The following is a 24,742-nucleotide window of genomic DNA, read 5'->3' as shown; positions in this document are numbered from 1 at the left end:
AGCTACTTGCCCTATCGGCACACCAAACTAATTACTCTATCATCTGTAAAGAACATCGTGGGGAGGTAAACACCTGGGGCAAATTTGCATTTTCCCTTTCATGGTACTGTTAAGACCTCTGCCAATGTGCTGCCGCCAATGAAAATACCTCAACTAGAGGTCTTATGTAATATGGTTGGCTGAATAAGGGATGTGAGAATATCTACTATTCTGTCTTCCACTTCTTGGAAAGGAGTGTAGTCCCCCCTTTCTTTGCGAAAGTCACTGCCAGGGTCAAAAAAAAAAAAGGAGCTACATAAACCAGGAACTGTGCAGGTTAGAATACCCCTGATCAGGAGAAAGAAAACTGACAACTGTCACTGCTCATCCACAGATAAGCTGGCTGACGGCAAGACACAGCTGGGCCCACTACCTGCTGGTATGACCACTGCAGAAAAAACTGCCCAAGCAGTGAAAATATATTACAGAATTAAACAGAGCACCAAGAATAAGGGAAAAAATTCAGGCAGTAAGAAATGCATTGCAGTATTGCTCTTAAAACACAGCCTTTTTCTTTAAAGCATGGACAGCAGGAGTTCAGATGCATCTTCAGATTTTAAGACAAAATGGTACACAGCAATACAAAAGTCGTACTACTTTATAAATTTAAGCATGTCCTACATGCAGGAAGCAGCATCTGCACTGATCAGCACCATTCTAATAGGTGTAGATACATACAGGTGATGCACAATGAAATGTCACGTCTTAAAATTCTGATATAGAAATTTCACTTAAGGTGCATACAGAAGGTGTACATTTGAGAACGTATCAATACTAAATGTGCAAGGAATACAAAATGACGACATTCTTTTTAGAGTCTTTATTAGCAGCCTCAAAAACAACTTTATTCTTGCATCTTTTCAATTGTTTCTTCTTTATATTTTCCCTTCTCTTTCCCAACTTGGCGTGATTTGGCTTTGCGTTCAAGGATCTTCTTGCGATCTTTGTCCAACTTTAGTCTAGTGATCACGACCTAGAATTGAAGAACACAGGTGAAGCAGCAGGAGTGGATTTAAACATTTCTTTCAAATACTTTACACCCCTTCTCAAGCCCACACTACTTTCAATAGGAAAACTAAAGCATGCAATCTTGAAAGCACACACTACAAAACACCTTTCACAATTACCAGTAAATGCACCTTTACCTTCACAAAGCAAAACTTTGACTTTTTTTTTTTTTTTTTAAAGACAGTTAATTTTATACAGCTTTTTCTTCTATACCAACATTTGGAGTACTGGCTGGACCCAACTGTATCCACATCACACAAATGTGGAAACGGTTCATTTCTGGATTAATTTCTGGACCTTCTAGGTTGAGTCCTTAAGTGGGGCTGCAATGCTTTAACATTGAGTAGCACTTTTACAGACTAAAATGGCTTAATTCCAGTAAAACCTTATACACTTTGATGAGCAAGATCTTGAGACATAATGCTGGTTTATGTGGACTTTTACAAGCTCCAAAGTTAAGTGAAAGATCACCTGCAGTACCCTCCAACTACAGGCTAGCTAGTTTGGGATGGTGAGATTAGTCCACCTGCAAGGGTTCACCCCCTTGTTAACCTGATAATCCAGACAAGCTTTCAGGGAATAAATTCCAGATACCATTTTTGGATACAGTACACAAATCAACCAGATTATGCATAAATGTATCAGATTTAGACATTCCAAATGTTAATCATAGGAAAAAAAGGATGAAAGCCATCTAGTACTTCTGGAGTCCCAACAAAGACTGAAAGACTTGTTTATCGGGTAGTTTTTGTTAGTCACACAGGAATAGAAATTGTTTAACCAAGATCCATAAATTCATGGGCTACCCCAAAATGGTAATACTACACGAGTCCTCATCTTCAATTCATTTAACAAGAGCAAAAAAGTCATCATGTTAATAGAGAGGCAGAAAAAAACTATACAATCTAAGTGAACAAAATGCACCTTAATTATTCACAAGCAACAGATGCATTGAGAAACCAGTCTGAGCTAGTCTAAAAAATGACTTGCAATAAAAAATGAGACTCGTGTTTTCCTTTCACTAAGCTGCAAGCAATGTAGGCATTATGGCCAATGGTATTCAGTTCAGAAGACTTAGGAGGATCCTGCAAATCTCTTCTGTAACAATATCCAGTACTCATGGGAAGGAATAAAGGGCAGGCAGAGGAATATATTACTGTGTTTCCCACATTTCCCTACTTTAAGCAGCAGGTCTAACACTTCAAATATTATCAGACCACAAGAGAGAAACCAGGCTAACACTAGGGATAAGAACTAGTGTTTCTGCTGGATCTGGAATGCACTTAGGAAAGGTTGATGCAAATCCATTGAGTTGATACACAACGGTGAATTTATGGTACTTGGAAATCTAGTATACAGATACTGCACTTTCGAGACTAGTAAGCTAAACCTTAAGAGAAGGTGGTGGGGCTGGATAATTAGACCGAACAGATATGCTCAGAGTTAACAGCTTTGTCTACATATTCTAGAGTCCTCTGAAGGAAGCATAAGTTGGCAGGGAAGATGCATCATTTCAGATACGGATACTCCGCAGCAGTGTTCTGTGCAACAAAATACATGTCTGTTTAGGTTCATAAATTACTAAGCCTGCAGTCCAGGGGATCATTAAGAAGCCTTGGTCAAATTCCCAGCTGCATGTGAACTACTCAATCAAACCTCTGACTACTGAACTACAGCTCACAGCCTTACCCTTCTGCAGCAAAGTACAATTGTGTACACTTACCATAAATGTAGATGTTAGAGTGTATTCACTGTTGCAGTTATCACATTTGGGTTATCTGCCTGCAGGTAAGCCCTCAGTCGGCCTGAATACTAGAGTCTTGGGATTTCTGCATCGGATGCTGTCGCTTCTTCCATGACGTCAGGGGTATAAAACATGCAGCAGACGCCATTACATCAGTTTTTCTTGCCCCAGATGTCAGGAGCCCCCACAATAGTAAGCAATTACAAACACCCCCAGTAGAAAGTAAATATCAATGTTACAAGATATGGCCAAACAAAAAGGAAAAGGTAGAAGTATAGAGAAGTCAGGGGGCTAGAGGGAGGGTAACCAGGACTGCAACAGTGAATACAATCGAACATCTACATTTATGGTAAGTGTACACAACTGTACTATGTTCTTCGTGTTTCACTGTTGCAGTCATCACATCTGGGTTGATTCCCAAAGCTGAGGATGGGTAGAGGCAGTCAAGAAGCATTAGGGCTGGCAAGCAGGCCCTGTAAGGCTGCTGTGGCAAATCCAGCTCTGGATTTAGAAAAGATAGACAAGTGGTAATGCTTGGTGAAGGTGTGTACAGACCTCCAGGTTGCAGCTTCTAGGATGTCCCTGGTAGGGATTCCCCTGAGAAATGCTGTAGAGGTTTGATGTAGCCCTAGTGGAATGTGTTCTGATCCCCTGTGGGGTAGGTTTCCCATGGTGTTTGTAGCAGAACTGGATGCAGTGTGCTATCCATTTAGAAATTGTTTGCCTTGAAATGGCCTAGCCCTCTGGCCCTGTAGCAAAGCTGATTAGCAGCTGGTCAGATTTTCTGAAAGGTTTAGTCCTGTCCACATAGAACCTAAGCTGCCTATGTACATCCAAGGAGTGCAGGATCCTTTCCCCTTTATTCTGAGGATTACGGAAAAAAGTTGGCAAATGAATGGATTGGTTTAAAGCCACACTAGATACCACCTTGGGCATAAATGATGGGTTAGTCCTGAGGGAAACCCTGTCCACATGGAAGACAATGAATGGTTCAACAGCCATAAGGGCCTGCAATTCAGGCACTCTTCTTGCTGAAATGATGGCTAGAAGTAAAGCTGTTTTCCAGGAGAGGAATTTCAACTCTGCTGAAGCAGCAGGTTCTAAGGGTGGAAGCGTGAGTTTTTCCAATACAAAGTTAAGGTCCCAGGCTGGAGTGGGAGCTCTCCTGGTGTGTGTGTGTGTGTGTGTGTGTGTGTGTGTGTGTGTGTGGGGGGGGGGGTATTATGAGCTGAGATGGCAGAGGCATGAATCTTAATTGAAGAGAGGGATAGGCCTTTGTGAAGCATTTAGGTACTCTAGTATATGAGGTAAGCTGGGCACAGTTGTGTCCATTCCCTGAGACTGGCTCCAAGAACAGTACATTTTCCACTTTTCTGAATAGGACTTTCTAGTACTAGGCCTTCTTGCCTCAAGGACGACATCCAGCACCTGTTTACAGAGGGCTGAAGGTGCAGAGTTCAGGGGATGAGCCAGGCTGCAAGGTTCAGGGTTTGTAGCAGAGGATGCAACATCTGACCCTCCTACTGGGACAGCAGGGAGGGTGACGGAGGCAGGTGCCATGGTGGCAGTACTGTCAGACTGCGCAAAAGTGGGTACCAGTGCTGGCGTGGCTAGTCTGGTGCAAACAGGATTGTCCTGGACTTCTCCAGTTTGATCTTTAGTAGAACCTTCGAGAGGAGGGGCAGAGGGAAAAAGGCATAGATTGAGAGGTTTTCCCATGTGAAGGACAGGGCATCCACTTTCCATGCTTGGCTGTGGGGAGTTCTGGAGCAATAATCAATAGTAAATTCCCCGATAGCAGGAAACCGATGAAGGCAGTCTCACAGTATAGAATGAACAATAAGTCTCAAGATGTCGCTCTCGCAAGACTCTGCAGTCCGTAATAAACAAGGTGGATTTATTAACACAAACACAATACAATTCGATTAAGCGCTTTCATTTCCTGACTGGAAACTTCATCAGAATAAATGTCGTTGCTACCTTAGTAGCAACAACATTTATTCTGATGAAGTTTCCGGTCAGGAAATGAAAGCGCTTAATCGAATTGTATTGTGTTTGTGTTAATAAATCCACCTTGTTTATTACGGACTGCAGAGTCTTGCGAGAGCAACATCTTGAGACTTATTGTTCATTCTATACTGTGAGACTGCCTTCATCGGTTTCCTGCTATCGGGGAATTTACTATTGATTACTGGTCTTTTTCAACTTGTTTCTTGTATCTTACATTTCTCTATTACTAGTTCTGGAGCAATATTTGCTCAACTGATAGTTCTGAGGGGAAGAAAAGAGGTCCACCTCTGGTGTCCCCACCTGTGGATCAGAAACTTGAATGATTTGGGTTCCAGTTTCCATTTGTGTGGGTCCATTAGATTTCTGCTTAAGTAGTCTGCCAGTGAATTTAGTTTGCCTGGCAGGAATTGAGCTTGCAAGTGCACTTGATTGCTCAAGGCTGTGTTCCACAGAGCCATGGCTAACCTGCAAAGTGGTTAGGAATGGGTTCCCCCCCTGCTTGTTTATGTACCATATAACTGTGGTGTTGTCTGTCTGTATCAATAGCTGCCTTGGAAGAATAAGGCATTTGAAGGCTGTCAGAGCATTCTGTACAGCTCTTTTTGATTGATATGCAGGTGCATTTGCTTTGGGCTCCATCTGCCTTGAATGCATTGTCTTGCCATGTGAGCCCCCCATGCATAGTCTGATGCATCTGTTAGTGTTTGGGCAGCACAGGGTTGCGTGAAAGGGAGTCCTTTACTGTGGTAGCAGGCCTCTGCCCACCAAAGGACCTCTGCCTTTAGGCAAGGAATGATAGGAATCATTGTTTCCAGGTCCTGAGAATGTTGACACCAGAGACTTTTTAAGTACCACTGAAGTTTCCTCATATGCAGTCTTGCCTATGGAATTAGTAGAATGCAAGAGGCCATGAACCCTAGGGCTTGCAGTATTTTTCTTGCAGATAGCTGGGTTTTGGTGGCCAGTAGATTGAACTAGTTTGTCAAATAGATTTGTTTTTCTGGAGTGAGGAATGCCATCTGGGAAGTTGTGTCCAAGCTTGCTCCCAGGAATACAAATCTGTTGGCTGGGTACCAGATGTGATTTCTTTTCGTTGATGGTGTACCCCAGTGAAGTTAGAAGTCTCTTTACAAACGTCAGGTGCTGGAGTAGCAATTCCGGACTGTCCGTCCAAGTATGGGTAAATTTGAATTTTTCTCTGCCTGCAATATGCAATGGCTGGAGCTAGGCATTTTGTGAATACCCTGGGCGCAGTAGATAAGCCAAAGGGAAGTGCAGAGAACTGATAGTGCACAGAGCCTTCTCTGAAACAGATATTTCCTGCAAGATTCCCTTATGGGGATGTGCAGATAAGCTTCTTTTAAGTCTAGGGTGGCTAGCCAGAAGTCCTTGGCTACCACAGGAAGCAGCTGTTGGAGAGTAAGCACTTTGAATCTTGGAACCACCAGGAAGGTGTTGAGAATAGACAGATCCAGGACAGGGCACCAGGAGGTTTCTTTTCTGGGTACCAGAAGCAGTCTGGAGTAAAAACCTTGTCCCCTTTGCTCTGTTGGGACAGGCTGAATAGCCTTGATGCTGAGAAGATAAAGTACTTGCTTTTGGGCCACTGCCCACTGGTTTGGGGGAATTAGGTCTGGCCATCCGCTTGGGGTTGACAGTGAGTGGAAGTAGTATCTGTATCCCTGGGATACAATGCTCAAGTCCCATCTGTCCTGGGTGATGTACTCCCAGTTTTTTTGCATGCAGGGCAAGTCTTCCTCCTAAGGGTGCAAGTACTTTGGCAAGGCTTGGAAGAGTTAAGGATAAGTCATTGCGATATTTTACCATAGGCTGGTGGTTTACTACTCCTTGTTTTAGAGGTGGGAGCACTCCATTGCTTAGACCTGTCCATACCCTGAGACTAATCTTGGTGGCCTGCTGCTCCTGGGTTTGGACTGAAGATCTGGGAGGGACATTGAAAGGACCAGTTTTTTGAAGGCCAATGCCTACTGAATCTAGGTGGCTGTACCTGTAGGAAATCCAACAGTTTGCATAGATTTAGCTTTTTCCTCTATCTTTTTGAGGAAGACTTCTGCTTTAATGCCAAACGGGCGTTCTTGGTTTAATGATGCATCTAGTAATTTTGCTTTGACATGGTCTGGCAGGATTTGTTCCTTAAGCCAAGCATGCCTTCTAAGAACAGACCCAGTGACAGCATCCCTGCAAGATGCTTCTAAGGCATCAAAACCACATTGCAAAGTATGTTTACCAACTTTGTTAGCAGAATGCATTAACTCTTGCAAATCCCTATGTTCTGCACAATCAGGAATCAACATATTAGCTCCATAATATGTTGTTGATACTTTAACATATGAAACTGGCAATTTAAAGCCCTGATGGCAAGAGTAGCAGAGGTGTACACCTTCTAGCAGAGGTGTACACCTTCTTACCCCATTTGTCTAAAGCCCTAGGGTCCCTACCTGAAGGTGTAGTGTTTTTGGCTGTTGTAGCCTTAATGCCTTTAGGTCCCTGAGAAATGGTCTCTGGATCCACAGTAGGATTCTTAAAGAGAAATTTGTGGGAGTCAGGTACTCTGTAGTACTTGTCAGGTTTCCTGGGAGCTGGAGGCAAAGTATCAGGGGTAAGGCTTGATTCCAAGAAAACCTCATCATCTAATGCTCTCTAAGGGTATGCAGGGTTTCACCAAAAGAAAAATCTTCTGGTGGGGAAGCAGAGGGAATGGAATCCTCTGCATCAAAATCCTCATAGGTAGATAAGGGTATGGCCTGGTAATCAGAAGGATCAGAGTCAACAGACTCGTGATCTGAAGAATCAGAAGGAAAATCAGTTCTAGGTCTTTTTGAGGGGGAAGACTGGCTTCCCCTAATTAAAGTAATAAGATCTTCAGCCATTATAAGCATTTGTTTCTGAGGCATGGGGGCTTGAGAATGCAATTTGGTTGTCAGTTTCCTAGGCGTAGTGCAAACTCTGGGCCGGAGAAATTCTGTATTTTTGGTTTGAAACAAAGTTGTCTGTAATATGAAAATCGGAAGGCCGGAATACACCCTCAGAAGCCAGTGCCTGCACAGCAGCTCTGGACCCATCCAAGGTAGAGACATCCGCAGGCTCCATAGTCAAAGCATCATCATGCGGCATACCGGACTCCGAATGGGTCTCAGTAGAGGCCTGTGAATCTGTAGAAGCAGGTATCAGGGGCTGCAAAAGCACCACACTGAATACCGGCGGACTGGTGACTAGCTTAATGAAAGAGTCAGCAGTTTTGGACCCATGCAGTCTGTCTCGGTCTATCCTTACGTTTTTTCGGAAGATCGGTAGTCTGATGGCTTATCAAAGCCACTTTGGAATACGGAGAATGAGCGAAATAATTTGACAAAAATTGCCCAATGACGAATAGTTTGGGCGTTGAACAAGGCACAAAATCAACAGCGAGGAACGTCGTGGTCTGGGCCTAAACAGGTGACGCAGTAAGAATGAAATTTGCTTTCCACAGGCAAGACAATTAACTTTTTCTGACATCGATTAGAGCAAGTCTTTTAGAAGACTTCCGACTCCTGAAATTTTCGAGTTTCAGACCTGACGACCGGCAGTTGCAAACTGCTTCTGCTTCAGACACTGCACGGCAAGAAAAGCTGATGTAATGACGACGGCTGCATGTTTTATATCCCCCCCCCCCCCCACGACCTGACGTCATGGAAGCGACAGCATCCGACGCAAAAATCCCAAGAGACTGGTATTTAGGCCGACTGAGGGCTATCTGCAGGCAGATAACCCAAATGTGATGACTGCAACAGTGAAACACTAAGAACATCTGCCAGATAAGGCATCTGTTGTACATTTTTTTTCAACCTCCCTTAAGCTGAGAAAAAAATGCCTGACCAGTATAACCTGGATGTCTGATCTGTTAAAAATGAGAATATCAAAGCATTAAGACAGATCTGCATGAGGTTTTAAAATTGTAGATCAAATTGTGTCATCAATGCCACCTCAACAGTTCCAGCAACAAGGGGACAGGAAGGAAGTACTGTGCTGCACCGAAAGATTTAATTTTATTTTTGTTAAACCGAAGTAGCCTAAATGTCGACTTCCCTGTAAATGCCTCACACCAGGTACCATGCAAGGTGGTATGAATAAAATGCCAAGAACATAATAGATGCTGAACACATTTATGTCAAACAGTAAAATGCTTCCTTGGGGAGGAATAAGTGTACATGAACAGTAAACTTTTGACAATGGAAATATATGAATAATTTCTGAATACACCTGCTGAAAAAACAGTGTGGACATTCAGGGTGTACATCAGTAGCACACTGGATTACCAAGTAACACATGTTGGAAATGTACACATTCAGTACAAGTGCTTTAGACTGCTCTATTTCATGAAGGACCTGTAACCTGAAGGAGGGACTGCAAGCTTGAAGAGTTTCCCCCCCTATTTCTTAATGTCAATTGAGGGACTACATATTTGTCAACTATTTTTGTGTTTCTTCTGACAACTTTACCACTAGATCTTTACACATTGTCTGCTTTTAAAAAAACTGACCTCTATTATTCTGTTGGTTAATTTTACTTCAATCTTCTGGTTTATGTTTAGGAGAGGTTGAGAGGGAAATACAGGTGTACAAGGAGGGTGAGATTATGACGGAAATGCTTAAGAAAAGTAATTGTGTGTGAGACTATCTGGTTTAAAAAAAAAAATCAAGGAACAGTAGCTTAAGGACTTCTAGCCTGATAATGCTAAGGGCTTTAAACTGCATTCAATTTTAATGGTTTAACCTCTTCAGCAAAATGGGTGATAGAATGGGAAGCTTCACTATGCATTACTTGAAAATACATATGGGAAGGAAAGAGCTGGAAGGTGGACAGCAGAGAAGTTATTCCAAGTTCTCTGTGAAAAGGAAGTAAAATGGGGTAATACCCAAGAAACATCCAACGGGCATCAAAATACAAGGATGACTGGGGTGCAACATGGTTATCAGCAAAGTGCAACAAAGACCATCAGTCTTCCACAGTTGGCCTCCACAAGGCTATTAAAGTTGACAAACTTACCGCAATAAAAGTTGCAGTACATTTACCACCAGTAATATTGAAATCCGCCACAGGGAAATGTCTGCCCAACTGACTAAGACAGCTCAAAACGCTAAAAGCATAGTCTGACTCCACACAAAGAAAGGCTGCAGGCTTATGTTAAAGATGAAAGAGGCAGTTTACCCACTACATCTCTTCTCTGGCAATAAGATAAAAGCCATGCCCTGAAGAAGGAATAGTCTTCTATCAAGAAAGTCAAAACTGACAGCATCAAGTGCAATACAGATTCATATATCACAATGTTCCAGACAATTTATCTAAAAAGGGGAAGGTGGAAGAGAGTCTGACAATTTGAGTATATACTTTATTACAGGGAGATTTCTATGCAACAATACATTCTTTGCAGGACTACTGTTGCAGTAGAATTTGATGAATGGGAATACTTTTACATCAGCATCTGTAACAAAGGTGGAAACAAGTGGTGATTATCCTGCTCAGCCCTCATACAACACTGCTCTACACCTCCATAGAGCAGACCCCATCAAATTTACAGCTGTGTTGTGAATACTGTGTCAATGGTTTTCTGAAAAAGGCACAAGTACCAGCTAATGCCTGAAAGGCCTTCTCATCAGGGAACAAAAACAAAGGAGGCTAGCTACTAGGAAAAGCTTTGCTCAAGACACCAGTCTACCCTCTTTCCCTTGGGAAAGGCCACAACTGCCATCAGCCAAAAGGACTTAGTCCTGTACAAGTAATACGCAAACTGCCAGAGAATGTCCAGTTAGGTGCAAAATACTGTCCCCCCTTTACACTGGGAGAGAGAAAAAAACATAAAAATGTACGGTATGAGTAAGGGAACTTCAGACATCACTTTAGCTAAAAAAGAAGGGTTCATTCCAGCAATGATCCCACCCCATTGTTTTGACTTGCTCATGTAGGGCTTTAAATATAGTACAGCTGTGCAAGTTGCACTTCCTGTAACCGCAGATGTTCAAATTACTCATTGCTGCAGCAGCCTTTTGGCTATACGAGTTGTTTCCAAAGTTCTAGCGCTCTCCCACAATTTCACTGACTGTTGATAGGGCATCCCAGAGGAGGAAAAAGTACAGTTTTGTACCTACCATAAATGTAGATGTTCGAGGATCTCCATTCCTGCAGTCCTTACATATGGGTAGTCCGCTGTCCACAATTGGCCCGAATACCAAAGGGCTAGAACCGGCGTCGGTCACCGGCGCCCGAGACTGACGTCAGTACGTGCCAGTACAAATGCGCATGACCGACGCCATATACTCGGTCTTTCTTGCCTCAGACGCCAGAATGCAAAAAACACCACCCAAAACCCAACCTAAAAAGGGGGAAGGAGGGAGGGAAAATTGGACTGCAGCAATGGAGATCCTCGAACATCTACATTTATGGTAGGTACAAAACTGTACTAGGTTCTTCATCTCCCATTGCTGCAGTCCTTACATATGGGTAGAATCCCAGAGCAACGGAAAAAAGGGAGGCTGGCCAACTAAATAGCATTAGGAGCTGCTAACATGCCCTGTAAAATTGCAGTGGCAAACCCAGCCCTAGACCTAGAATAAAGAGGTAAATGATAATGCTTTGTAAAGGTATGTACAGAACTCCAAGTAGCTGCCTCTAGAATGTCTTTAGTAGCTACCCCTCTCAAAAAAGCAGTAGAGGTGGCCGTAGCCCTAGTAGAATGAGGCCTGATCCCAACTGGAACATCCTTTCCATGATGAGAGTAACAAAAAGCAATACAATGGCCAATCCACTTGGAAATAGTTTGTTTCGAGACAGCTTTCCCTTGTGAAGTCAAAGCAAAAGAAACAAATAATTGTTGAGATCTTCTGAACTCTTTGGTTCTGCTCAAATACCTTAACTGCCTATGTACATCCAAAGAATGCAAAACTTTTTCCCCTTTATTTTGGGGGTTAGCATAAAAAGTAGGCAAATGTATAGATTGGTTCAATGCCACATTAGAAATCACTTTAGGCATAAAAGTAGGATTAGTACACGCAAGGAAACTCTGTCATTGTGAAAAATCAGAAAAGGTTCCACTGCCATGAGGGCCTGTAATTCAGATATCCTTCTAGCAGAAGTAACAGCCAACAAAAAAGCAGTCTTCCAAGACAACAACTTCAATTCAACTGTAGCTGCAGGTTCAAAAGGAGGCAGAGTCAGCTTTTCCAAAACAAAATTAAGATCCCAGGCAGGAGTAGGAGCTCTTCGTGGGGGTCTTATATTCTTTGCCCCTCTAAGAAACTGTTTAACCAATGGATGTGAAAACAAAGGAGGGTCACAATCATAGTGAGCGGAAATAGCTGCAGCATGCACTTTTACAGAAGAGAAGGACAAACCCTTGTCCAATAATACAGTCAAATATTGCAATGTACAACTCAAATTAGGCAATTTGACATCAAAGCCTTTAGCTGAACTCCAAAGAAAAAATCTCTTCCATTTATCAGCATAAACCTTTCGAGTACTAGGTCGCCTGGCTTCCAAAATAACATCCAAAACTTGTTGAGGGAGCTGAAGGCCCTCCTTCTCTAAAACAGAATGCGCCAGGCTGTCGGGTGTAGGGATTGCACCCTGACATTGAGAAAATTAGAAGTTATGTACTCACCATAACGTTCCATCTGAGTAGGTGACTTCATTCGGATGCAACCTGTGGGTATCGGATCCGACCTCGGATCCGAGCCGGCAATTCAAAAGCTTAGGCGCCGAGCTCCTAGCTCCTCCCTCTTACCCATAACCCCTTGCCAAGCCCTGACTGACCTCAGATTGAGTTTGCCTCAAAATACTGACCACAGTACACTAAAACAGCATAAATACTCGCTCTATAAAGGTCAGGGGGATGGAGGGGAATAGTTGCATCGAATGAAGTCACCTACTCAGATGGAACGTTATGGTGAGTACATAACTTCTAAATCTGAAGTAGGCAGACTTCATTCGTCTGCAACCTGTGGGACAGAGTCCCTAGCTACCTGAATCTTGGGCGTCATGGAAGGATGTTCCGAGCACCGCTGAGCCAAAGGATGCTCTTCCTCTAGAAACAACATCCACCTTGTAATGAGAAATAAAAGTATGAGGCGAGGCCCAAGTAGCTGCCGCAGAGATATCATCCAACGAAACACGGGACTTAAAGGCTGGCGAGAAACTGCCCTAGTAGAATGAGCCGTAACCCTCTGAGGAGCAGGTCTGCCTGAAGTGTCATATGCCTGCAGAATGCAATTAGCAATCCATTTAGATAGAGTGACTTTAGATACTGCTTTACCCAGAGCAAATTTAGCAAAGGAGACGAACAGCTGATCTGATTTCCTGTGGCCAGCAGTTCTGTTAATATAAAAACGTAATTGTCTATGAACATCCAAGGAATGCAATTTGTATTCTCCTTTGTTTGAATACTTGGGAAAAACACAGGCAAATTGATTGACTGGTTAATATTGGATTCAGAAGAGACCTTCGGAAGAAAAGATGGATTGGTCCTGAGGCACACCCTATCAGGGAAGAAAGAAAGATAAGGCGGTTTGACACATAGAGCCTGAAGCTCAGACACCCTTCTGGCTGAAGTGATAGCTACCAGAAAGGCAGTCTTCCAGGAAAGGTATTTTAAATCAGCAGAAGCTGCAGGCTCGAAGGGAGGAGCAGTAAGGGCCTGCAGGACTAAAGACAAGTCTCAAGGCGGTACAACCTCCTTGACTGGAGGCCTTAACAAAAAAACTCCTTTGAGAAAAGTTTTGCATAATTTCGCTGTCATAAGGGGAGCTGTGTCATGACCAATGTGATAATGCGAGATAGCCGCCAATTGTACCTTAATCGTGGAAGAACTAGCCCCTTGATGAAAGAGGTCTGTTAGAAAATCCAGCACCGCAGACATAGGTGCTGAAAAGGATCCACAGTTCTCTGTCCTGCCCATATAGAGAACCTCTTCCATTTACTCCGATAAACCTGTCTGGTGGAAGGTTTATGAGCAGCCACCAAAATGGCCTTGACCGGTGAAGAGATACCGGGAGTCCTAATTAAGGTTGGAATTGGAGCAGCCAAGCTGTCAACTTCAGGGTCCAGATTGGGAACTGGCATTCCCAGAGGGTGAGAGATGAGATCGAAATTGGATCCAGAATCCATGGTGGATTGATTTTGTGAGACCATACAAAGGGGACCAAGGTTGTCGAGGCCAGAATGGGGCAATGAGAATCATTCTGCTCCCCAAACTGTTGGCTTTCTGCAGAAGCCTCTGCATCAGAGGAAGTGGAGGGTAGGCATAAAGGAGACCGGGAGGCCAAGCATGCACCAGAGCATCCTCGGGAATTCCCTGGTGGGGAAGCAGAGCGAAGAAATTGTCGCATTTGGCGTTTGAGGGAGAAGCAAAAGATCGCAACAGGGTTGCCCCAATCGGCAAAAATCTTCTTCGCTACTTGAAGATTGAGGGACCACTCGTGTGGAGAAAGGATGGTGCGACTGAGCTTGTCCGCAAGGATGTTGGACTTTCCCGGAATGTGCGTTGCTACCAGAAAGCGTTTGGTGGAAATTGCCCATTCCCAGACTCTCATGGCCTCTCGACAAAGGGGTAAGACCTGGTTCCTCCTGCTTGTTGATATACCAGACTACCGACATGTTGTCTGTCTGAATCGCAATAGTCCCTGAAGGAAGAACGTGGTGAAGTGCTTGCAACGCTAGGAGCACCGCCCTCATTTCCAGGACATTTATATGCAATGACGTCTCTGTGGGATTCCACGTGCCTTGGACAATCTTTCCCGCAGAATGCCCCCCCACCCAAGGCAAGAAGCGTCCGTGGTCACTGTGGCTTGGGGAAATGCAGCACAAAAAGGTCTCCCCGCCAGGGGCTCCGGAGAAAGAAGCCACCACAGAAGGGAGTCCCTGCACGCTCTGCTGACCGCAATCGGAGCGTTTAGAGACGAACAAAGAGGAGACCACTGAACTTGAAGGGTCCATTGAAGAACCCGCATGCGTAAACGGGCATGAATTAGAAGCGGGATAGCTGCCCCCATAGAACCTAGGGCCCTCAGGACCGAAGCTGCAGTTGGAGATGGTTGCAGGATCGCTGTCACATGACACTTAAGGCTGGCGATACGGTCTGGGGTGAGGAAGGCTCGCATTGATCTGGTGTCTAGTCTTCCTCCTATGAAATCTATAATTTGAGTTGGATTCAGAAAAGATTTCTCCCAGTTGATCGTGATGCCCAGCCTTGGTGCTAGTTGAAGAAAGTAATCCCTGGCTGAGCACAGAAGATGCCTTGATGATGCCGTCAGGAGCCAGTCGTCCAGGTACGGAAAGACCTGTAATCCCTGGAGCCTCAGGTGGGCCGCTACCACCGCTAGCACCTTGGTAAACACCCTGGGGCTGAGGTGAGACCAAAGGGAGGACCCTGAACTGATAATGACTGGCTCCCAGCCGGCGAAGAAACCTCCTGGATCGTCTGTCCATCCGAATGTGGTAGTACGCATCCTTGAGGTCTATGGAACACATCCAGTCGTTCTCCCTCAAGAGGGGGAGTATAGATTGCAGGGTGACCATCCGGAACTTTTGCTTGGTTACTGACAGGTTCAACTGGGAAAGGTCTAAGATTGGTCTTAAGTCCCCCGTCTTCTTTGGCACCAAAAAGAACCTGGAGTAAAACCCTAATCCGGCTTGATCTGGGGGGACACGCTGGATGGCTCTTTTTTCTAGCAGCTGCTCGATTTCGATAGCTGCCGCCTCCCTTTGGTCGGGTGGAACATCTGGGAGGCTGCGAGATTTGGGAATCTTGAATAGGGGTATTGAATATCCTCTGGATATAAGTCGAAGCACCCAACTGTCTGTTGTTATGGACTCCCAAGAAGTCAGGTGCATCGAAAACCGCCCCCGACTGCCTCCAGAGACGGACAGCCGGGCAACCCTTCAGGGCTGCTGCGTGGGTCTCTCAGAGAAGGGTTCTCTGGACCCAAAATTGCCAGGAGCCCCCCTGCCTCTGGCACGACGACCTCCCCGTCCTCCTCTGCCTCGGAAGGACTGGATATCCGAAGTAGGTTGGGGCTTCTGCGACTTCCAGAAACACATCTGCTTCTCTCCCTTATGGTTCTAAGACAAGGACCTCTGGGGAGCTGAGAAGCGGACTCCGACGGCAGACAGCGTCTTCCCGTCCTTTTCGCTCTGGACTAATGTCTCGCGAACAGTCTTGCCAAACAAGGCAGAACCATCGAAAGGGGCATTCGCGAAGGTCGCCTTGAAGGGCTCTGCAAAATCACAATGGCGGAGCCAGGCCTGTCGCCTCATGACTAGGCCTGCTCCGCTGGCTCTAGCGGCTCCCTCAGTAGCATGAGACAGTAGCCGCATAGATGTATTGGAAACTGATCTGAGAGTGGCCATTCGGGTGGAGTAAACCTGTTTATCATCACTCGAGATGGACTCCGGGGGAGATGCAGCGTATTCTTTAATCAGATCCGCTGCATCCTAATGACATGTGCCATGTAGTTCAGCTCTCAAGGAGAAGGTTGCTGAACTAAAACTTTCTGGGAGATGCAGCGTATTCTTTAATCAGATCCCGCTGCATCCTAATGACAGCCATGTAGTTCAGCGCTCAAGGAGAAGGTTGCTGAACTAAAAACTCGCTTCCCAATGCGATCCATCGAACGGACTCCTTGCCCGGAGGATGCACGGAGGGACTCTCCTGGGCCAATTCCCTCTTCGTGGCTGCAGCCATCATCATGGCATCTACTGGGGGACCCTTACTCCAGTGGAGTGCGGTCTGATGGAGGAGAAAGAATGCGGTCCGGGCGCTTAGGGATAGGCTCAATGGTGTCCGGATCCTTCCACGCCCTGATGGAGATAAGATCCACCAGGGGGTCAGCAGGAGGGGACACCCAAGAGGTAGAAGGGCCGCCTCGAATGCCTCCAAGAACACAGACTCGTCCGAAGAAGCCTTGGGGGCAGACCACCCCCCCCTGATCCTTAACATCTCCATGATGTCTCCAAATGAGACGTCCTCAGGGGTGACCTAGGGAGCCTTCCCCTTCATCCAAGTCCGTGTCTTCAGTGACGGACTCAGGGGAGTCCATGTGCCTCCTCTTGCACTTACGCTTCCGAGGTACTTCATCGGGGGGGCTGTCCGAGGAGTACTCTTCAGCAGTCGGATGTTCCAAGGGAACCACTTGGGACATCGAGGCGGGCTGTCCCTGGGACCGGCTGGTGGGGGCCTGGCCCAACTGCAATGGAGTGCGGGATGGAACCGTGGCAGGGACCGGGGGTCCGGATGTCCTCGACAGTGCCCTTTCCATAACGTTGAAAGCCGAGGGGGAGCCAGCTTCTCTAAGCCGCGAGAGCCGACCCGCAATCGGATCCGGCGTCCGGTTGGGAGGCGGACGCGAAAGTGTGGGAGCCGAGAGGCCAGTGTGCTCCGACCTGGACGGAGCCGAAGACACACCAGCTCCCTCGGATCCGAGGCTCGGCCCTCGGCTCCGAGAGGTCGGGTCCGAAGTACCCGAAGCACTCAAGGGATGGGACGGATCCGAGGTGCGCCGACCCATCGGATCCGACCCACCCCCGGATCCAAATCTGCACGGCGCCGACAGCTCCGAACCCGTGGTATGGGTCGGAGAAGGAGCCAAGGGGGCGAAAAAAAGGGGTCGAAGCCCCTCCCGGATGGGGGGGGCTAGGAGCACTCCCATTTGCATTTGGGCCTGGATGAATTTCCTCATCATCCGGTCCATATCAGCTTCGCTCATTGAAAAAGTCGATCTAGAGGAGGCCACCGAAGCGGACCTAGAGAGCCGTCTCGGTGACCTCCTGGAAGGGCTAGCCTCCTCCTCCTCGGGTCCAGGAGAGAACCGAGGGGAGTGGAGCCGAGGAGGAGGAAAGCTAGAAGGCACAGGGAGGCCGCTTAGATGGAGGAGCCGAACTAGAAGTTTCGGCTCTCCTCTTGTGGTGCTTCTCCCTGTGCCTCTCCTTCTGTCTTTCCCTAGAAGAATCCTTCCCCTCCGGCAACTTTAAGGGAGGTTGAGTCCCAGCCGGAGGGGGAGAACTCACAGCAACAGGTTGCTGAATGGAAGGGGCAGAGGCCGAAGCAGTATCTGGGGGTAAAAGACCCGCCAGCACCAACCGACCTCCGTTCCCTTAAAGCCCGGGGGTTGAACCCTGCACAAATGGTACAACCAGAAGACAGGTGTTCAACCCCCAAGCATTTAACGCACCGAGTGTGGCCATCTGCTGGGGACAGCTTATGGCCACACTCGGTACATTTTGAGAAAACAGCCTTAGGGGCTTCAGACATGACAAACCTAAGGCCTAAATACACACACACACAAACAAACTACGAAAACCCGAGAAAAATTAACTAAAGAGGGAGGAAAGCCTTAACCACACACAACACTAACTAGATTAATAACAAAAACAGAGAATTTGAAAACTTTTTCTGTCAAAAAATCTACTCATCTCAACCAACGCCAGGAGCTCTAGAATTCCGTTGCTTCTTGAAAAGCGGCAAACGAAATCTGAGGTCAGTCAGGGCTTGGCAAGGGGTTATGGGTAAGAGGGAGGAGCTAGGAGCTCGGAGCCTAAGCTTTTGAATTGCCGGCTCGGATCCGAGGTCGGATCCGATACCCACAGGTTGCAGACGAATGAAGTCTGCCTACTTCAGATTGATTGTTTTCCTAAGACAATAAGTGAGGAATCTGTGGTAATGACCAAGGTGTCCCATGAATTAAGCTCCTCAACAGAGGGTACCAATGCTCACGAGGCCAATCCGGTGCTATAAGGATCATGCAAGGTTTGTCCCTCCTGACTTTCAACAGTACCTTTGGAAGAAGAGGCAAGGGAGGAAAAGCATACACGTGAAGGTTGCTCCAACTGAAGGATAGTGCATCTATTTTCCAGGCTGTTGGATGAAACAGCCTTGTGCAAAACAGTGGCAGTTGGAAATTCAGAGGAGAAGCGAACAGATCTATGTCTGGAGTTCCCCAAGCCATGGTCAACTGAAGAAATACCTGAGGGTCCAACTTCCATTCGTGAGGATCCACCATCTGTCGGCTCAGAACATCTGCTAAAGAATTTTGTGCTCCTGGCAGAAACTGTGCTCGAAGAGTGATGTGCAGATTTAAAGCAGTTTCCCATAACAGCATTGCTTGTCTGCAAAGAGGGTAAGAATGAGTTCCCCCCTGCTTGTTGATGTACCACATGACCGTTGTGTTGTCTGTTCGAATCAACACCAGTCCTGGTTGAAGTAGGCCCTTGAATGCTTCCAAAGCAAATTGAACTGCCAGCATCTCTTTCATGTTGATATGCAAGTGAAGTAGCTCTTGGGGCCAAAGGTCTTGAATCCATTTTCCTGTGAAATGAGCTCCCCAGGCTGACTCCGAGGCGTCTGTCGTTAATATCTGACTTGCCTCTGGTTGGGTCACAGAGAGTCCCTTGTTTAGGAGACATTCCTGAGCCCACCACACAAATTCTTTCTGAATGCAAAGCAGAATCCGAATGACAGTGTCCAAATCGTGGCTGTGTTGAGTCCAAACGCTTTTGAGATACCATTGCAGCTTCCTCATATGCAGTTTGGCATTGGGAAGTACTAGAATGCAAGATGCCATGAACCCCAAGGCTTGAAGGACTGTCCTTGCAGTCAGCCTGGACATTACTGATAACTGTTGGAAGTATAGGTGAAGATTTCTTTGTTTGTCCGGGGTAAGAAATGCCATCTGAGCAGCGGTGTTCAGTCTTACACCCAGAAAACACATCTCTTGTGAGGGTACTAGACTGGACTTTATTTCGTTCACAGAATACCCTAGGCATCTTAAAACTGTCATTACATACTGCAGATGTTGAAGAAGTTCGTGCTTGCCTTGAGCCAGAATCAAACAGTCGTCCAGATAAGGATAAATTTGAATTCCTTTTAGTCTGAGAAAAGCTATTACTGGAGCCAGGACTTTTGTGAATACCCTGGGCGCAGTAGACAAGCCAAAGGGCAATGCAGAGAACTGATGATGCAAATTCCCATTCCGAAATCTCTGGAATTTCCTGCAACTGGGCCCAATAGGAATGTGAAGATAGGCTTCTTTGAGATCCAGAGTCACCATCCAGTGATCTTTGCCCAACATAGGTAATAGCTGTTGCAGTGTTAACATCTTGAATTTTGGAATTTCCAGAAAGGTGTTTAGAATGGACAAATCCAGAATTGGTCTCCAAGTATTTCCTTTCTTTGGCACTAAGAAAAGACGGGAATAAAACCCTGTGCCCCTTTCTGCAGAAGGCACTTCCTGTATTGCTCCCAACTGAAGCAGAGAAGAAATTTGTGCCTGTGCTTCCAGTCTTTGCTGATGAGGCACATCCGGCATACCTTTGAAAGGAGGGAATGTGTGAAAATAAAATTTGTAGCCTCGATTTATTATGTCCAATACCCATTTGTCTTGGGTAACCAAATGCCAATTCCTTTTGAAAAGTCCCAGTTTTCCTCCTAGAGGAGCTGCCAGCAAGGCAGAGTCCGGCAGCTGAAGACACAGGTCATTGGGTCTGTTTCCGAAAGGACTGACCCCTGTCCTCCCCAGCAGAAAGGGTAGAAGAACTCAAAGTCCTAGAAGTAACAGGGCCCTGAGAGGAAGCCCTACCTCTACCACGCCTCGACCTGCCCCTAGATTGATAATCCGAAGAGGGGAAGACCATCCCTTAGCAGGCCAATTTCTACTGAACTTAGGGGGCTGAACCTGTAAAAAGTCCTTAACCGTCTGCATAGACTTAGCTTTTTCCTCCATTTTTTTCAAAACTGACTCTACTGGAGGGCCAAAAAGAACATCAGATTGCAGAGGAGCATCCATAATTCGAGCCTTAACATGCTCTGACAAGGTCTGATCTTTAAGCCAGGCATGCCTGCGAACAACTGAACTAGTAGCAGCCACCCTGGAAGAAGCCTGTAAAGCATCAAAACCACACTGCAAAGAATGCTTACCAACTTGGTCTGAAGCATGCACTAAATCCTGAAGCTCCTTACATTCAATACCTTCAGCTAAAGCATCTACTTTACATTTCAATTGGCCCAGCAAATAATTTTGATACCTGAGCATATGAAACTGACAATTTAAAGCTCTCATAGCCAAAGTAGAAGAGGTATACAGTTTTTTACCCCACCTATCCAGGGCCCTAGCATCCTTGTCCAGAGGAACTGGATTCTTAACCACAGAAGCCCTAACACCTTTGGGGCCTTGAGTAATAGTTTCTGGATCAGCCCTAGGACTCATATCAGTACTTGTGGGCTTCCGGAACCCTGTAGTATCTATCTGGTTTAACCGGGGCAGGAGGCAGAGAATCTGGGTTAAGGGCAGCCTCAGAAAATACATCCTGAACAACATCCAGTACAGGAGGAATAGCCAAGGGCCTATGCTGAGGCAAAAACAAGAATTCTCTTAGCCTTTTACGAGAATCAGAATAATCCTGGCCTTCCCATTTGAAATGTTCCCTCATGGAATGCAAAGTCTCAGAGAAAGAAAAATCTTCTGGAGGGGACGCAGAGGGAGTAGTGTCCTCAGCCTCAGAATCAGAATAAGGAGGGAAATCCTGAAGTTCTTCCACAGAAGAATCTGACTCATTGGAAGACTGAACCAAACCCTCCAACTCTGTCTGTACCCTGGGCCTCTTCTCAGGGGGGGGGGCATAGAACCCCTAATTAAAGTTATCAAATCTTCAGCCATCTTTAACATGTGCTTCCTAGGAGCTGGACCCTGGGGACTAGCACCAGCAGGGGCAGACTTAGGCTTAGAATGGCTTTTGCTTTGAGAAGGAGGAGGCCTAACTACCCTATGAGGGGAGGGAACCACCGACATCTGAGAAGCACCCTCAGCCTGGCCTAACACAGGAGAAGCCACTTCCTGTAGTAACAAAGGCTCCCCTTGAGACTCAGGTAAATTTTCAGAAGGAGCCGCTGAAGTATTCGGTGGTTCTACAGAACCGGCGTCCGGAGTGGACGACTCATCCTGTTTGGACCGCAAAGCCTTCTCTTTGCGTTTCTTAGAAGAACCAGGCGTCGGAGAATCCGACGGCATGTTGTAATTACAACGTTTACCAAACACAAGCTTAGCACAGTCCAACCGGCGTTTAATAGCGCTTGTTAAAAGTAGCACAAAAGCGACACCCAACCACGTCGTGCTCAGGCCCTAAACAAGGAATACAGAGTGAATGGTAATCCCTATGAGGAATCTGTTTCCCACAAGAAATACAGTTATTAACTTTTTCTGACATCCGTCAATACTGAGGCAAGAAAAAGACAAAAGTGTCCCCAACGGGGTACTTAGCCCAACTTGGTCTCTGGTCTGAAACTCAAAAACCGACAATTCCAGAACGCCGAACGGCACTTGCAAAAGGCTGCTTCTGCTTAGGACCACGCAGCAAGAAAGACTGAGTATATGGCGTCGGTCATGCGCATTTGTACTGGCACGTACTGACGTCAGTCTCGGGCGCCGATGACCGACGCCGGTTCTAGCCCTTTGGTATTCGGGCCGATTGTGGACAGCAGACTACCCATATGTAAGGACTGCAGCAATGGGAGACGAACATCCAGCAGTCAGAATGAAGAAATCTTCAGGAACTCTTGCCCAGAGAAGAGCAGAGCATACTCATCTTGACTTCCAGAAGATGAGTAACAAATCTTTGTGTCTCAATCTAACTATACACAAAATTAGGGGATAGAGGGGTAGGTGCAGCTACTGCAGCAGTCAGGAATTCCAACATCTGTTACGGTAAGTGCACCTTACACAACCGCACTATGTTCATCATTCTCACTGCCATAGTACTATTTTGGCTATATGGGTTGATCATCAAAGCTATACAACTTGGGAGAAGGAAGAACAATTATCCAGTAGCCCATAGAGAATGGTCCTGGCAAAGCAAATCCTGAATCTGGAAAAGGAATCCATTATGTAAAGCTACAAAAGTATGTAGAGAGGGCCATATATTTTACCTTTAGAATTCACTCCTTTCCAACATGCAATCAAAGAAAACAAGGCTCTAAAGTTGTGCCTCAGTCCTGCTTGGAAAAAATGTTACCACAGCGGGAGTAAGACAGTATGGAACAAACAAATTGACAACTGAAATTGACACAGGCTGCCCTTTTCTGGTCCCATACTATGAATTCCATAGCTATACAGCTTTTCATTGCCAATATAATACCAGAGATGCAAAAGCATGACCAAATTTTAGAGAATATGTTTGGTCATTCAAATTCTGAAAGAAATGGAGTTAGATGGCTAGATTCAAGGTACACTCTACATACACTCTGAAAACAGAAAGGGCATTCACAGGATATTTTTTCCTACAGGATTACCCTGTACGCACTGAAGAGCAAAAGGGTGGGACCCACAATGACTGCTTACAACCTGGATACTCTTCACAGATGTTAGAGCAATACAGAAGTTAGTCTACCAAAACAAACCAAAAACAGCTGGAATAGCTGGTTCAAACAAAAAACTTTCTTAGTAAAGAGTAAAGACTCCAATTAAATGCCACATGAACAGGTAGCCTTACATAAACAGAAAAACCTCTTTGTAGAAAAGGTTGGACAGTCCAAAATGTGGATCCAAGAGCAGAACTGGCTGATAAATACTCCTTGCCAAAGTAGTAAACAGGCCACAGGACAACTCAAACATTCAAGAACCAAACTAATCCTGGACAGGGCCCTGGTTATAGGTGAGGCACCAACAAGAAAAACTTCTGCACTGGATAGGAATTCCTAGTAGCACTATTTCTTGCATCATTTAGTACCTACTACACATCATGAAAAAATGTCAGTACAAAGGTATTAGAACAATCATCGAGGTAGTCAGTGAGGTAGTCAGTTGAGTTGTTTGAGAAAAAAAGGGTGTTAAAAACTCATTGTCTTGAGTAGAATCCAATTTGTGAGGAAGCAGGTGGTAAATGCCATAAGAGAGAAAAGTACAGCTGTTTAAGAAAGTACAGTTGTGTACAATTACCATAAATGTAGATGTTAGAGTATATTCACTGTTGCAGTCATTACATTTGGGTAATCTGCTGGCAGGCTGCCCTCAGTCAGCCTGAATTCCGAAGTCATGGGTCCTGCGTCGGTTGCTGTCTCCTCTTCCATGACGTCAGGTCGTCAGGGGGTACAAAACAGGCAGCCGATGTCATTTTCTTTAGTTTTTCTTGCCCCAGATGTCAGGTGCCCCCCAAATGGGTAGCAAAAATATATATATAAACTATATATACACACAACAATATAAACTTTACCTTCATCTACAAGCAAATACACCACAAAGGCTGTACAAAATAGTGAAGGAAAGAGAAACTCCAGAATAAAAGGGGGATGGCGGGCGGGTAACCTGGACTGCAACAGTGAATACACTCCAACATCTACATTTATGGTAAGTGTACACAACTATACTTCGGGCACTGTGCGGCAAGAAAGACTGAAGAAAATGGTGTTGGCTGCCTCTTTTATACCCCTGTCACACTGACGTCAGGGAAGAAGCGACCGCAACCGACGCCGGACCAAGACTTTGGAACTCAGGCAGACTGCGGGACCGCCTGACGGCAGATAACCCAAGTGTGATGACTGCAGCAGTGTAACACGATGAACATCATCCTTACGTTTTGGTTCTTTGTCCCACCCCCATTATGACAGACTTTGTCCATATTTCTTGCGCTGAATAGGTTGAGAGTTATGGTGTGTGTGTGTGTGTGTGTGTGTGTGTGTGTGTGTGTGTGTGTGTGTGTGTGTGTGTGTGTATGTATAAGAGGGATGGAGGCAGGTAGGTAGGTGTGGTGTGTGTGTGTAAGAGGGAGGGAGGTAGGGAGGTGTGCAAGAGGTAGCTACTATGCCCTTCAGCAGTCCAGGTTTTCGCAGAATGTGATTTTTGCATAATTTTTACTATAATAAAAAAGTTATTCCTTGCCCAGAATGTTCCATCTGTGCTGTTCATCTTT

General features: G+C 45.8%; 1 protein-coding gene across 1 annotated transcript in view; it reads right to left on the bottom strand.

Moving 5' to 3' along the window:
* Positions 1 to 844: 844 nt before the first annotated feature.
* RPL26L1 (ribosomal protein L26 like 1) overlaps positions 845 to 24,742 on the bottom strand; it is a 313,721-nt gene continuing 289,823 nt past the window's right edge. The window contains exon 4 of the mRNA XM_044069871.1: positions 845 to 1,012. Within this exon, the coding sequence (XP_043925806.1) occupies positions 884 to 1,012 (129 nt within the window). The 3' untranslated portion in view covers positions 845 to 883. The remainder of the gene's footprint in view (positions 1,013 to 24,742) is intronic.

Source organism: Protopterus annectens, chromosome 4.part0 (genome assembly GCF_019279795.1).
Source record: "Protopterus annectens isolate FY-2018-M chromosome 4.part0, PAN1.0, whole genome shotgun sequence".
Taxonomy (NCBI): domain Eukaryota; kingdom Metazoa; phylum Chordata; order Ceratodontiformes; family Protopteridae; genus Protopterus; species Protopterus annectens.
Note: the sequence above shows the minus strand (reverse complement) of the source record. Positions and strands in the feature narration are given on the sequence as shown.